Raw genomic sequence first — 16,106 nt, 5'->3', positions numbered from 1 at the left:
CTTTAATTTCAAGTTATCTGTCTTTCTTTTTCGCTTCTTCCAGGATAAAGTTTGAGAGTCTTCAATATATTTTGGCTGTCAGGAGGCCCCAAGATATTATATGCTAAACTGCCAGTTGGTTCTTAACTTTGCAGTGTGATACATGTGAACAGAAATGTGAACTGTGAAAACAGATTTTTAGCACAGGGATCCCTTTTTAAGACAGATCCTCCACATTAGAAAAAAGAAAACCTTATCATGTCGGTCCACAAGAACGTGTTTAAATCAAATTAGCATAGTTGGCACGCATTAAGCCTGGAGATCTGCAAGCTGTGCCCAGTTGGTATCCACCCATGTGGCTCATCAAAGAGCACATAGTGACTGAGTTGAGTTTAATCAAAAGACAGAAATCCTCAAAAGTTTTGAGTTTTCAGATTTTCCTCAGCTGAGGTTCTCTGCCCCTAGATGATGATGATCAACTCAACTTAAAGGTCAAACTGCAAAAAAAAAGTGTGTAAAGATCACACATTTCACAAACTGTTTTATATGTGTAAGTCCACATTCATCATTATAACCCTAAAAAAGCTTTCAGACACATTTCTTGGACTTCATCAGCAGATTGAGCCGGCTGACATGAGGCTGAGGTGAGACCGGATATTTGCTCACGGCACATAAGTCATGCTGCCTCATTCAAATCACTCAGCTCAGCAATTTCTACTGCTTTAAACCCAAAACATTACCAAACTGGCAAGCTGGCATTCTGCTGCAACAACAGCTGTGTGTGCATTGTCATTTCAAAATAAAAGCCAGACAATGCTGAGGTATCAGTTGCTGGTTCCAGCTTCTTAAATGTGAGGATTTGCTGTTTCTCTGTGTCATTTATGACAGAAAATTAAAAGTTTTTGGAGTTTTGGACTATTGGTTGGACAAAAGAAGCAATCTGAAGACGTCAGTTTGGGCTCTGGAAACTTACAAAATAACAAATAATGGAAAAAAGTCGGCGTAGCTTCATCCTTACATGGATTTTGGCTATGTGATAACATCTTCATGCCATCTGAGTCAACTCCGTCCCCAGGTGAAGGCCATGTTGCTGTGTCTGATAGCTCCGGAAAAGCAGTAATAGAAACTATTCAAAACAACTATTAAATGTGATAAAGTCCTGACTTCATAGTGTGTGTGTGTGTGTGTGTGTGTGTGTGTGTGTGTGTGTGTGTGTGTGTGCATGTGTAAGCAGGGAGGCACATTTCTGACAAGGATCTACGAAGCTGCGTTCAAAGCCATGCAGAGAGTGTCGGAGGAGAAAGAGGGGAGGCGACGCCGAGGAAAACACAGGCTCCACAGAGGTCATGTTAAAAAGGTTTATTTCAACAACTGTCTGAATCTTGTTTTGTTTATTCTCTGTTCGAAGTCCCAAAAAAGTACAAAAAAAAACAAAAAAACAAGTACATCAAAGGATTAGAAATCACATCAATGAAAACCAAGACACATTGTGTTGCTTCTTTTTATAATCAATCCAAGCAAATTTTTTTTTTTCCAATATTTATACATACTCACTGGATTAGTCAGACAAACATCAAAACCTCTCAGTAGCTTTATCTTAATTATCATTATTATTATTTTTTTTACAATGACGTTTTACGTACGTTTTAAACTTCTGTATGATTTCTTTCTTTTTACAAAATACACCAATGCAGGCAGGGGAAGGTGTGTGTGTGTTTACATATAAGCGTGTTTATGTTTTCATCTTTTCAATGTGTATGCTTCGTGTGTGTGTGTGTGTGTGTGTGTGTGTGTGTGTGCAGGTAAGAGAGATAAGGGAGAGTAGAGTGACAGCAACAAGGGGGGCGGGGCTGCGAAACAGGGGCGTGTGTGGATGTTGGGGGGGGCGGGGTGCAAGGCGGCGGCGGGGTGCGGCTGGTGGAGGGGGGAGGGGTTACTCTCAGCTGGGGTGGAGTGGCGGCAGCGGTGGTAGTGGTGGTGTACGATTTTTTGCAGCGGCCCGGGCCGCTTGGTGGCAGTGTTGCCGTGTCGGAGACAGTTGCAGGTTGATTGGCTGGTACGTTGACAGGCTGGTCGGTTGGATTGTTGGTTGACTGGTTGACCGGTTAGGCGCACTCGGCAGCGGGCGGGCGGACAGCAGGGAGGGGTTTGGGGGGGGACTCCCGTTGCCGGCGCACCTTTGTCGTTTTCAGTGTCGTGTTGTCAGGTTGCTGGGGTTGTTTTGTTTTTGTTTTGTTTTCACATCATGTTGTTCTGCAGTGAGTTTACCTCCGAGGAGTTCTCCTCGCCCAGGACCTTGTGGTTCTCGTGTTTGGGGGTCAGAGAGTTGTGGATGTTGAGGGAGTCGTCCTCCTTGGTCGGGGCCTTCACCGGGTCCTCCAGCTTGTTCTGGGAATTAGGATCGTCCTACCCATGGAGGGGTGGAGGTGGACGTGGAGGTGGAGGGGTAGAAAGTACAGTTAGAACCTCAAACAGTTTCACGTTCAGATGCAACTTTTAACATTGCCAATTGGCAGAAAACTTAACTTTTGAATTCTTCTAAAGCCTTTGAAGCAAATTTTGACCAACCCATTAGTACTAGACTTCCTCAAAGACACACATTCATCTTTGTTTAAGGCAGCAACAAAGAAAAAAAGCCCATCATCCCAAAGAAATACATCCATGTTGGACGATTCTGCATATTTACATTCAGTGCCAATTCAGGACCAAAGTTCAGTCGTTGTTATTGGGTGTTTGGCAGAATCGTCCCACATGGATGTTCTCCTCCGGTGATTGGGTTGAAAGAAACAAAGATAAACTGAAGCTCATTATGTTTTTGAAGAATCCCAGAACTTTGGATTGTTTTCTGTTTCATGCACTCCAATGGATATTTATGTTCCATCTTCATGCTTTAAAGAACCCAAACCAGTGTGTTTACAGGTTTCTCCCCTGAACTACAAAACTTTACATTCTCGCCGACCTTTTTCTTAACGCTTGCTGTACAGTTTGTATTTTCATGGTTTTGAGTCTCATCCTAAATCTTCAGTATTTGACGAGTTTCTGTGATACACAACTTAAGCAAGCTTCTCAAGTCCATAAATAGATTTTCAAATTTTACAGAATTGAACAGAAAAAACATTGGATCCCTCAAACTGTTCTAAAACACAGCAGCATTATTCAATTTGCAGAAAAAAGGGATAAAAACCTGTAAAAAGAAGCACTGGTAGGGTCCTTTAGAGACTTCCAGAATGCAGCAAAATACCATTAAATATTCAACAAAATCAAATTGCAGATATTGTATTGTTACTTCAAGCAGAACCGGTCTCAGTAGCAGCCGTTTCAGTGGTTTGGAGGCTCCACGGTTTGATAATCATCATCATGCTCGGCTGGCATGTTTGTGTTGAGGAGGCAAGCGAGGTGAGCTGCATGAGCGACACCAACCCGACCCCAACTCCCCCTTTTTTTTTTTTTTTTGTCAGGCAAAAACCCAGGAAGCACATGCACATCCACATGCAAGACCCCTAAAATGCCCCCGTGTGCAGAAACGGTCGCTCATGCAGAACGCCTCGTCTCCTCCCGCCTCGTCTCCTCCATCTATTTACTGCCCCGAAACAAAAACAAAAAGAGGAATAATCTCTCCACCCTGGCCTTTTTTTTTTTTCTTTCTTTCTGTCGGTACCACCGTCATACATACCCAAGCAGTCGCTGGAGGGGGAAAAAAAACAACAACGTGTTTTTAAAGAGGTTTCAATTCAATTCATCTGAATTTAATTAAGGTCAGGGGGAACAAATTGATTGCGGAGTCCATTTTAGCTCTGTTTTTCCAGCCTCTTATCCCCATTAATATTGCATGGCATCATCGACCCTGCTGCGCCCAGGCATCCTGGGGCGTCCGTCTGCGCCTCTTCGCCACACACACACACACACACACACACACACACACACACACACACACACACACACACACAAAGGGCACGAACACACCCTTACAGACAGGCACACAAGTGGAGAATGGTGAGATGGACACATTCATTCAGACACACACACACACACACACACACACATCAGATTCCAGACCCTGAGGCCTGTGCCATTTGCAAACACACCCTAATTGAATGTTTGCGTTTGAATTCAATGGCACCTTTTTTTTTTTTTTTTTTTTTTAGAAAGGAAGAGCAGTGAGAGCATTTACCCGCTGGCTGCTGGCCTAGATTGTAACTTCGGGCAGGACGTGTGGATACGTCACTTCCATGGTTACGGGATAGGGGCCCTCTGTCCTCCCGTCAGCGTGAAACTGGAAAATGTTTTTTGGTTTGTTGGATTTCATTGTTGTGCATGGGTGGAGGGGACAGCGGGCAGTGGGTGGTGGGAGGCACAGAGTCACGAGGACTTTAGAGTGGGTGTCGTTTTGGGGGGAGTGGGAAACAGAGATAAACAGGGTTCTGATGATGATGATGATGGAGGCACGCGGACAGTTCCTGATGTCCTTCTGTGGTTTAGTTGGCTGGTAAAGGTGCTGCGCTTGTTTTGAGGCGATGATCTAACGTCAGATGGCACTGAAACTGGTGGACGAAAGTAAAAGTTGGGTTGATGGTAAGAAACGTTTACAGAAGTCACATTCTGTATCATCGTATTGTTTCCTTGTCGCGCAAATATGTTCTGAACACTCAATGCAAAAAATAACTTCCACGTTCCACTATAATTGCTGATGGGGACGCTCGGGTATTGACACATCAGGCCAACGATCAGCAGTCGCTCAATGACGAGGTCCTGGATTTAGCGGCGTGTCCTGCACTGTCGGCCCTCACTGGCGGCTTTTTCGGCCGACTGATCAAGTAGAATTGGCGGCGTAGCCTGTCGCTGAGAGAATTAGAGAATGACGGATATGTCCACATCAGAGGCAAGTCGTCTTTAAAGGAAGTGATGGATGTTTCCGGGAAATGTGGTCCTAGATTTGATGTTGTATAATTTAAGCCAACATTCATCTTGATCACGACGCACAGAAATGTCTGAAGCTCAATTTAATTTGAAGGGATAAACGTGTACTGTGTAGCTTGACTTCCTCATTTTTGTCAGACTTCAGGCAGGTGTTTGTGTTCGGATCAGTATTTTTTATTCAACGCTTTCTCCCGCAGCTGATTTAATGTGTTTACATTATTTGCGAGTCAGTTCACCTGCGTGTTTGTTATGCTCGGGCACATAAACCTCGGATTAAAATATTTGTCTTGGTGTGTGCGTGAGTGTGTTCTCGCCTTGTTTGTGATTTGTTTGTTTACTCTCTCTGAGCACGTATTTGTGTTTGCATTCAGACGGCGTGTTTGTGTCCGGTTCGTATGTGCGTCAGTGTTCGTGTGGACTGCGGAGGAAAAAGAAGACGACCGATCGCGAGCTGATTTTTAAAACGGACTCACGGCTGTGTGACTGATGCAGAGACACCGCGTTTAAATTCATTTCACATTTTAACATAAACGACATAAAATGAACATTTTTCTGATTGTCACGTTACCGATATCCGTTAGAACCTGGTCAATCTAAACAGTCTCGTTTTTTTGTGTTTGTACTCCACAAAGGATGAACATATTCAGATTAAACAGGGCTGTTAACTCATTTTCAAAAGCACAATTTTACTGCACGACTGCAGCGTTTGAACTTTTTTTAGGATCAGTTCAGTTTTTGCAAGAGTCGATTCAGTCGATGGAAATTAAATCATCTCAGAAATAACGTCCAGCTCTGCCCGGTCAATTCATTTTCTGTGTTGAATTTATTTAGTATTGACACACACACACGCACAAAAAAAAAAAAAACAATTCAATTTCGCCGTTTTGCTGCAGAGGAAACTGTGTGGCTGCTGAATTACTGTGGAGGAGAGATTGAGGGCAAGAGGGTTCAATTTGACACAGTGAATGACGCACAATAGCTTTTCTGCTACTGCGGGGAAACATAAGTGCTTTCTGGGTTATTTTTCAGAAATGACAAGTGTGTGTGTGTGTGTGTGTGTCTGAGGTGTTACGTCTGTCTAGACATGCGACAAGGCCCTCACAAGGTCAACAGAGCCCTGCTGCAGGACCGAGACAGTTCATGTCTGTTAATGATTGGGTTTTTAATGTTTGCTAAAGGGCAATTTCACACGTTTTTTTTAAAGATGTTTTTGATCAAGCAGTGCCTTGGACGACAACGACAAAACAAAAAATGTATTCCAGGTCCGAGAGCCTTTTAGCTCTGTAAGCCTCGCTGATTCTGCTCGGAGCACGGATGGGAAGTGTTGGTGTTTACACAGCTATCGCAGCAGCTGTGGACCTCCAAGAGGAGGAGGTTTTTCAGGTCCTGGGCTGCAGAAGCAGCAGAACCGGAGCCAGACCCGCAGGCAGCGGTACTGAGTTCAGCAGCCTGTGCGACACACACAGCCGAGGAGGCTAAAGACAAGAGTCTCAGACTCAGGCTAAGTTTTATTTCTTGTGATGCTGAGCAAAGTTGTAAACTAGTTTTTGATAATAAACCAAGTCAGCCCATTTCGACAGACATTTAGCACGTAGCGTGTTGCAGCCAGATGTTACTGTCTCTGTTTCAGGCTACGTTAGCTTGCTGTTAATGTTCTGGTATGGAGTATGCATGTTTGATTCAAGGCGTTGACAATAATATTGCGTACTTAGTTTTGTTTGTTGCCACGTCACGTTACGTTACATCTGACAACTTCTTACAGAAACCTGGGATTTGTATTCATGACAGATGTGCTAAAATTGTGGGGGGCGCCAAACTGCACAAATATACTAATCTCTAAATAATTTTGCTTTAACTATTTCTTTGTTTTTGCTATATAGCTGCCAAAAAGTGTTGGTAAACTCTGATGGGGACACAGATTGGGGATTGTAAAGGTCAGTTGTGCTTGTATATGATCAGTTGTGTGGATCTGTCTCATGATTTTATGATTAATTGATTCTCTTGATGTCGGGAGGAGGTAAAGGCTCAGATTGGTCCACTGAGAGCTGAGAGAGGATGATTGACAGGGCCACAGTAACAATGAGAGAGCTGTTTGGAGAAGGTGAGAGAGAGAGGAGGGGGGCGGGACTATCTGACATTTGGGGATTTTTGGTCTTACCTCACAGTCGGACTCCTCTTTGGTCTTACACTCCCAGGTGTATCTGCTCATGGTTTTCTGAGGGGAGGGGGATGGGGCAAAGGGTTATACTCCTCAAAAACCATACAAGCCATCCTCAGAGAGAGATTGAAAGAGAGCGAGAGACAGTTCGAGACGGACAGACGAGGAGAGGAGTGAGACTGATCTGACAGAGAGAGGAGAAGACGAGGAGGGAGGAGCGACAGATCAGAGACGATACGGAGAGACTGAGAGAAAGAGGAGCTAGACAGGAGGAGATAGAAGCAGACAGATAAAATAGACAGAGAGAGATCGAGTGTTGGAGACAGAGTAGGAGTAACCAGACTTCCTTTCAGACGACAGCTGATATTCCCAGCTGAGCTACAGCGTCTCTGAGGTAGAACCCGAGACGCGGTGCTGGTTTGGATGTTTCTGGTGAGGTTCTCCACCGTCATGAGTGACACCGGGATATTAGTTTGGGAGGGAGTTGAGGTTTTTTTTTTGTTTTTTTTTGCTGTATTAGTAGGTTTATTTTAGGGGAAAGTGGTCTGGTGTTCGGTTTGGGGAAGCTTACTATATACGTCTAGATGAGTTTTGGTTGGAACATGTTAGAAAATAAAGCCGGACTGAATAGTAGTTGAAAATCTCTACAGTTTGTTTTCGGCTGCAAGGGCGGACAGGAAAAAAAGTTTGTCAGTTTACACCAAGATGATGTTTTAACTCCTACATCAAAAAGGGTTCAAAACAGTTTTAACTTATCTCAAAACAGGCTAATTAGGACTACTGACACTGACATAAGGCAATAAGTTAGACCGTTTGAGCTAATACAACTCAGTCAACTTTACGTTTTGCAGAAAGAAGTGCAGAAGTTATTATGCTAACAAGCTAGATTCAGTCTGTCCCTGTATGTAGCTCCTGTGCTAACGATGTAAACACTAACGCTCTTCTCCAACTCCATGCCAATAGCTACATGGCTAACTAAGCTAACTAGCTAAGGGCTAACTATGGTTAGCTGCAATTACAGATTTACAGTGGTAATCTGCATACAAACATTTTTTTTCTCATAAAACACGCTGAATGTATCTCTGATGAATCACACACATCGGCAAAGCTAATAACAAAAAAACATTTATACTTGAAACTTTATTCATTTACACCTATAATTGTTAGTTTGCAGGCTTCTTCCCTGAATTTTCTTTTGTAATTATACATTTCTTGGGACAATAGCCTGAAACTGGCAGTGGAAATCTGCATCGAGTGCGTCCTTGTGCCTGGTATAAACAAAAGATCATAACACTGCTTGATAATCATCAGGGTATATTTGCTAAAACAAACCATTTAAAAGTTTTTCCAAATACTATTCAGTCCAGTGGATGATTTTTTTTTATTTTAGGGGCTCTTATGTTGAGTAGGTGTTGAGTTAGGAAGTTGACGTTTACAAGATGTTAGGAGGTGATGATGGATACTTTTTATTACTCTTTTCGATAATGGCATTAGGGTTGTGGGGTAAATTGAGACGCGACAGAAATGAGACGTCTACAACTGGAGAGAGATGAGGATTCTAGAGAGGAGACTAGTCGGTGTATCTTTTTTACGAGGGCGAAAGAAAACTACTGATGGAGTTGTTAGAGGGTGGTACCACATCCTAAAAAGCAAAACAAAATTAAAATCAACAAAACTCTACCTCAGTTGTAGCACTTGAACTACCCATGCTGCTACAACGTTAGCATTGCTGCTACTCGCTACCCATGCTTCAGTTAGTGAGGCACCTGTCGGCTCTCTGCAGCCGCCTGCAGGCAGCCGCGAGGCGTTGCATCTCAGATGTTTATCCTGATAACCCCGGCCATTTCTCCCGAATGTCCCACACCTTTATCTTACCTGTTTGTGACATCAATCCTCCCACCTTCCCTCCTCCCCCCAGAAAACCCAGAATCAACCCGTTTTAGGCCACTCCCTCCCACAGCCCCGCCCATTGTCAGGATAAACAAGTAAAGCAGACATTTTGTTATACATAGAATCGTAAACAGATAGCGAAGCAAAGCTGCGGTGGCTAACATGGCCACCGGGTGGCGCATGTTAGCGATAGAGCCATGACATACCGATGCAAGAGGTGATCAGAGATAGAGCAGGTTAGAAGGAGGTGAGGTGGGGAGGGGTCGCAGTGAAGGATTGTGGGAGTTTTCTCTTTAAAGCGGTCAAACTAAAGAATCATCCAATCGTAATGACTCCTTTAATGACCGCCTCACGCTACTAACTCAATCGTTTTTGTGTGTGATGTCAGGAGTGTTTGTTGGGTACGAAAGAACATGTTTCGGCAAAAGTCTGCAGAGTTTCATGTGGAATTTAACCTCCAACCTCGGCCGTGTTTGTGCCCCGATTCAAACAATAAGCTGATTCATGTTGCATCTTCTCTTCGTCAGCGAGCAACTTAAACCTTTCTTTGACACATTGCAATCAAAATAAACTAGCGGGACGCCACGTCTGCACACGTTACCTGAACTCTGTTTACGTCTCGCAATCTCTTATGTGTTTGTTTGTTTGTTTGTTTGCTTGTTTGCCGTCACCTTCCAAGAACGGATCAATAAGCAATAAACCAGGGGAGCAAAATCGATGAAACACAATGAAACTATGAGAACAGACAGCTGTGTTGTTGCCATGGTAACACGCCGCCGGGGGCTCAGTAACTCATTAAACACTTGTTACTCTGAGCTGTTACAGTACATACATCCAGTCAACAGGGATTGTCGGGTACAAAAGGAGAATAAAAGTGATTTTTCTCGTTTTACTTTTCTTCGTTTTTGTCATTTTTCAGCCAACAACTGCAGCCGCATCCTTTTTATTCTTCAGCAGAAGCAGGTTTCTGCCTAAATTATGATCGGAAAAGGGTATTTTTCTGCGCAAGGGAAACAGTTTATTAAGATCTTTTCAAGCAATATACTGCAACTTTTATTGCTCACCACTTCTAAATGTGTTCCCTGCAGTTCCAGGCAGGCATATTTATTTATTTATGCATGAAAATAACACAGCAAGCCCTTAAAACTAACTGAGTCGTTCATCAAGAAAGTTGTTTTTAGCCTCTCAAATGTCAGGATTTGCTGCTTCTATCTGAACATTATGTTTTAAGACATTTAAAGTGTTGGTTACAAGGGTTCTTATGGGTTCACCATCTGGAATGTATACATATATATCAGATATATGCCCACATTATTAACAAACCTATTTCACAATCAAGGTTTGATCCGTTTGTGTCGAAAATGAGAACACTTTCCACGTGAATCATGTAGTTTTCTTTCTCGTCCCTTTCAGTGGATGTAATCCAACCTGAATTTAGAACGAGGTGTTTTCTCTGCTGATGGAACGAGTGAAAAAATTATCTGAGAACAAGCGTGAAGTGTTGTTTTCACGGTGATTGTGTCAAATGTATAACAAAATAGAAATTAGACACATATGCTGCATGAGATTCTAAGTTTTTTTTTTTTTTCTCTCGGCATCATGAGAAAACTCCCGCCATCCTTCCTCGCACTTCCACCTCTCCGACCTCCCTCCTTTAGCGTTGCACACCTCCAGAGTATCAGAGAATACTCATGCCCATGCATTAGGGGAGGGGAAGGGGGGAGTCAGAGGACCCGGGCAGGGTTTGCAGGGGAGATGCAGAAAAAGGGGTGAGAGAGAGGCGAGAACCACGTTACCTGACAGATAATGTTATCATAGTAAGCCAATGCACGGGCATGAGGGACGTTAGGAGGGGTGTCGCACAGTTTCCTTACATTTGGGTGGGAGCCCTCAGCGATGGTGGACAGCGAGAAATTATCATTGTGCTGCTCCGATGTAGGCCGGTACTTACTGCTGGGTGTCGGAAGATGGAGGGGAAGGAACGGGGTGAGAGAGAGGATGGGATGAGGGGAGGAGAAAAGAGTTTTAGGGAAAGAGTCGGAGAAGAGGCAAGGTAGGATGTAAAGAGATTAGAGGGTTTGGAAGATATGGAGAGCAGAAGGTCAGGAAGGATAAAGGCGTGAAGAGATAGCAGGAGGCGGGAGATGAGAATGTAAAGTAAGAGAAGAATAAAAAGGACAATAAGGGAGACAAGGAAGATGGAAAACAGAGGAGGGAGAGAGAGAGAAGACAAGAAATAATAAGAGGAGGGTCAAGAGCGTAAAATAATAAGGGGATTTGGAGGTGCAGATAATGAAGAGAGAGTTTTGGGAAGATAAGAGAACGAGAAAGTTTTAGGATTTAGATGAAATGAAAAAAGAGAGACCAGAGGACGAAATGTGGGTGAAGGGACATTTTGCAGACGATGATCCACAAGGTGAGGACGAGGAGGACGAGGAAGAGGAGGAGCGAATCCAACAGGGACGAAAGACGAAGAGACGAGGAAAAAAGACAAATGGAGAGACACGGTGGAACAAAAGGGGGGCAAGAGAGAGGACAAATTTCAGGAAAGAGATTACATCGTTGAGGAGAATACAGACAGAGGAGAAACAGGAGGGGGGAGAAAAAAAAAGGCAAGAAAGCAGCATTAGTCAGACAGCAGGTTCACAAGTTCTGTTTGTCAGCTGGCAAACAGGACAAAAACATAGAGACACAAACATTTTATCTGTGATGCAACAAACGTTTGACCGTCATGATCTAGGTTTCAGACGATGTGACGGCGTCTCCACCTGAACGAGTTCTGACACGAACCTGCTGTTCTCAGTGAGCAGTGACGGCTTTCTTCGTATTAAAAATATCACTGTCAGACACTGATGATGCAACAAACTCAGACAGAAACATCAAACTTTGATGCATCAAATATGTGGATATTAGAGCCCTGCAGCATTTTCAGTCAATGGAGAACTCCACCAGATAACATTAAATCATGAAAATGACAAATCTGGCTAAAAAAGTTGATACAAACTTCTTGTAATTGACGCACTGCATGCTTTAGTGTTACGAACCTGACAGGGAACATGCAGATGCGCAAAGCAAATAAGCATATTTTCCTAAAATGTGAAACTTTCTTCTTCTGTTTACATTTGCACATTTATTTTTCCCCACTTGGACAGGCATCTGTTAGGAGTTGAGAAGAAATATCTTTCACGACTGACATGTTCGTCTCAGCTCGGCGACGCCGAAGATTTCCGTCTTCTCTGATCAGCTGCACCGATTCGTGAAAACTTGGTGTACCACTTTAAAAACCGACGCAGACAAACATAGACTTTCCTTTAATCTCGTCAGGGAGGAAGCAAACTTCGGGAGTTCCCTCTTGCCTGCGCTCGACTGAACTCTTTGAATCTCAACCCGCTTTCTTCTTCGCCTCCGACTTCTCAAAAGGGAGGAGAGGTTTGACAAGAGTGTCACAGGTTTTTTTCTTGCAAAAATCCTCCTTCTCACACATGAAACGTTTGTCATTTGACCCGCGCTTATATAAACCTTTACTCAGAATGTGTCAGGACACCAAAGCGGCAGCAACCCCAAAAATGTCTTGCTGTGTTTCTCCGTCTCTTCCCTGTCGCTCCCTCGTCATATCTATAGTTAAAGAGGCCGCGATCTACTTCCTGCGCCCGTCTCTGTGAGCCACATGCGAGCTTCCATATTCATATTTCATGAACGCTGTGACAGGACAATCAAAGACAAAACAGAGAAACCTCACGTCTCAAAGTCTAGAACCAGAAACCAGCTTTGGACGTCTCACTCTCATGTATTTCTATGAACACAAAGACCAATTTTTGATATTTATCGAATTGAACCGTGTGTTCACAGGGCTTTATAAGCTGTTTACTATAACAAATAAAATATGTGTGCACATTTCCGACTTTTATGCAACTAACGCTTGGTGTAAATTACTTATTTTCAAATCTATTTGGGATCTCAGGGCTTCCATGGACTTGGATTACGCCGGACGAGCTGTATTGGAGCCATGAATGTTGTTGCTTTTCCATGTTCCTGCTTAAGTTGTTCAGGAGAATTCTGCAGCAAAGATCCAGAAAATGTTTTGTGGCCTACTAAACTCCACCTGACATGTTCATCAGCATGGGGCGGATGAGCGGGTGATGACAGATTTTTAAACTTTTTTTGGGGGGAAATGATCCTTTAATGAGGAAGCCTTTTCATCTTATACCTTAGTGTTTTTCATAGCGAACACTATGCTCTCATTTTATCTTTCGTTGGGGGACATCAGACCAGAAAACACTTCCACGTCTCGCTCCAGAGGGAAGGAACAAACATCGTAATAACGCGGCTGCACCTCCTCCATCTTCTCCTCTCTCCTCTTTTCTTCTCTTCTCTTCTCTTTCGGTCTCCATCTTTGACCGGGATGTTTTGGGTCTGATCTCGACTGCGGCAGAGAAACACTGCGACTGCAATTACCCGCAGCAGATGGGGGAGAGTGGGAGTCTCATGTATTCATGAGCCTTGTCAGCAGTGCAAACACACACACACGCAGCCTTTTTCTCTGTAACTGCCCTCTCTTATTCCTTTTCCCTCGCTTTTTCTTTCACTTTCTCTTTCCATCCCTCCTCTCCTGCTGCAACAGTTCCTCCCTCACTCCCCCCCACCTCCTCCTCCTCCCCCTCCGTTTCATCCTGCCCTTCTTTTTTACTCCTCTTATCCATCACCCTCCTCCTCCGCCTCCTCCTCCTCTTCGATTTCTTTCAGCCGACCACTTGATGAGGCTGTGTTGTCTCTTTCATGCTGCACCCTGCTGCCGCTGCGCACACACACACACACACACACACACACACACACACACACACACACACACCCCCCTCAGGTCGCACAGCTGTATGTAGGTCAACCCCGCCTCCCCCCTGCTCCTCCCCTCCCTCCCCCCTCCTGTTCAGACTGCCCTACTTTCAGCTGGATCCAGAGTACCAATGACATCACCCTTTTCTCCCCCCCCCCCCTCCCACCCATCCATTTTATTTATTATTTTATTTCTGCAAGCTAGCGTCGAGGCTGCACCATTTTTCCCTCCTCACCATCATCTTCATCATATCATAATCTCCTCCGCCATGACCAGCGAGAGATAACCTTCCCTCATCGTCCAGATAAAAATAGACCCCCGTAGCGTGGGATCTGCCGTTGAGCAATTCGGTCGCTCGGTTCACATTTGCATCCGCGGCGCTCCATCGCCGGGCTGCTGCTCATCCACAACGGCTCTGTTGCTAGGGAGATGGCCGCTGAAACACCGGCACTGAACCACCACCGTACCCCTCCACCTCCCTCCACCTCCTCCCTCCCTCCCTCCACTTCGTTTTACATTCAATCCAGGCCTTCAATCTGTCTGTCACTCTCCTTCAGTTTAGATTCAGGCCACATCCCTCTCATGCTCTTTTTCTCTTCTCTCTCAGGGATCTTCAGCGGTTTCTCTGGATCGCTGCAGATCATCACGCCTGCTGTGACGCCCCAAAGTCTGATAAAAGATTCAGCTTCTTCAACTCTAAAATGAGGCTGAGAATTACTTTTTCATTTCACAAGGAAGCTAAAAAGAAAATCTGAACAGTCGTGAATTTCTGGAATTTCATATTTGCACGTCCACGGCACATTTTCTAAATTAATATACGTCGACTTTTGAGCCTTGAATCATGTTTTCTTAAGATACTGGTGCTCATTTACATATTGAACCATATTGAAACAGTAAAATATGAGTAAGCTCTGCAGGGACGGACGTATTTGATGGTGTGTCACCTTCTTCTACTTTCAAATATATTAAATAAATCTTGCTGTGTGTGAAATGTTTGCTCTGATTTTCATGGCATCCAGAGCTGCCAGGTAGAGAACTACTGTATATAAATATAAATACAGTCCTATATATGCAATTTTTAAGACATTATTTAACAGGATTTCAGGTTGTTTTAGGTTCTATTATGAGAAACTTTGGCTTCAAGGGATGTTCACTCAATGGCAGGTTTATTAAGTACGCTTTTACAATCGAAGGCAATCTGATGCAGATGTTCAGCCTTAACGACTGTTTTTTTTTACGATGCCTATAATGACAGTGTTACTTGGAGGTGTTAATTCAAACAGCGCTGAGGTTATAGTCAGTGACGGTGTTGTACTGGACTGCATTATATTCAGAGGAGTAAATAGGTGACAGAAAATTTTATACACCTGTCAATATAATGTCCTATGTCTCCTTATGACCTCATTATAGGTGAATTTACACATTTCTGACACTATAAACTATAAACAATATTAGCTTCATCATGGAGAAGAAGACCAATAATTGTTCATGCTAATTTATTTCTATATTTTCAGGTGGTTTGCAGAAGTCGTCTACAGTAATTCAGAAAAATACATGGCAGGTGATTGGCTGAACCGTCTGTCTATCACTGGCCACCTTCAACCAATCAGATCAACAGAAAACATGACTCCGTAAAGATGACTGACACTTTAGCAGCTACGCTAACATCTTGAGGAGTCGCCATTGTCATTTTCAAACCGGCAGCCGCCTCTCTTGCAGGTCGTTACGCCGAAAGCCTCGGAAGAGATGATCTCTCAAATCCAGCTGCATCACAAGGGAATCATCCGCCTCGGAACAATGTCACTGGTGAAGTGTACAGTTTGCGTTCACGCGCACCACACGGAGCTCGGTGCTAAACAAATATCATTAGCAGAGCCCATTTTTTTCCTTCACTGAGAGCGTCCACCGGCTTCTCTCCCCGCTGCCTCCTTCATCTGTTCTGTCATCTGGTTTCTGCCGGCTGCTCACCATCAGCTCTCCTCGCCGCCCCTCCTCCTCCTCTTCCTTCCTCGTCTCCTCCTGCATTCCTTCATTGTCTTCCTCACTTGTTCGCGTTAAATCGCTTCCTATTTCAGCAGATGACTTCTCCTCCTCCTCCTCCCCTTCACACTGTTCTTGTCTCCCTCTTTCTTTGTTGCCCATCCCCCCCATCCTCATCTTACACCCATTCTCTAACCTCGTCCTCGTCTATCAGGTTTTTTTTTTTTTTTTTAACCTTCATATGGTCTTCGCAGCCACGAACGCAAATATCTGATGATTCAAACTGCGGCGTCACCTTCACAATCTCACGCTTCTAGTTGTATCTGTGACGAAAATACAGTAACAACGGCA

The 16,106-nt window shown here is 44.0% G+C and overlaps 1 protein-coding gene across 7 annotated transcripts in view; it reads right to left on the bottom strand.

The window, feature by feature from the left end:
- Positions 1–1,323: 1,323 nt before the first annotated feature.
- cspg5a (chondroitin sulfate proteoglycan 5a) overlaps positions 1,324–16,106 on the bottom strand; it is a 54,730-nt gene continuing 39,947 nt past the window's right edge. The window contains exons 4-7 of one of the 7 annotated variants that reach the window (XM_037075521.1): positions 10,819–10,897; positions 7,055–7,111; positions 4,151–4,252; positions 2,249–2,385 (exon numbers count right to left, since the gene is read on the bottom strand). In XM_037075521.1, coding sequence (XP_036931416.1) covers positions 4,166–4,252; positions 7,055–7,111; positions 10,819–10,897 — 223 coding nt within the window. In that variant the 3' untranslated portion in view covers positions 2,249–2,385; positions 4,151–4,165. Of the gene's footprint in view, positions 2,386–4,150; positions 4,253–7,054; positions 7,112–10,740; positions 10,898–16,106 lie in introns of all 7 variants that reach the window. The other 6 variants (XM_037075517.1, XM_037075516.1, XM_037075515.1 and 3 more) reach the window with 6 other exon arrangements.

This window comes from Acanthopagrus latus, chromosome 17, assembly GCF_904848185.1.
Source record: "Acanthopagrus latus isolate v.2019 chromosome 17, fAcaLat1.1, whole genome shotgun sequence".
Classification (NCBI taxonomy): domain Eukaryota; kingdom Metazoa; phylum Chordata; class Actinopteri; order Spariformes; family Sparidae; genus Acanthopagrus; species Acanthopagrus latus.
The sequence above is the reverse complement of the archived record's forward strand: the minus strand, read 5'-3'. Positions and strand labels throughout refer to the sequence as shown.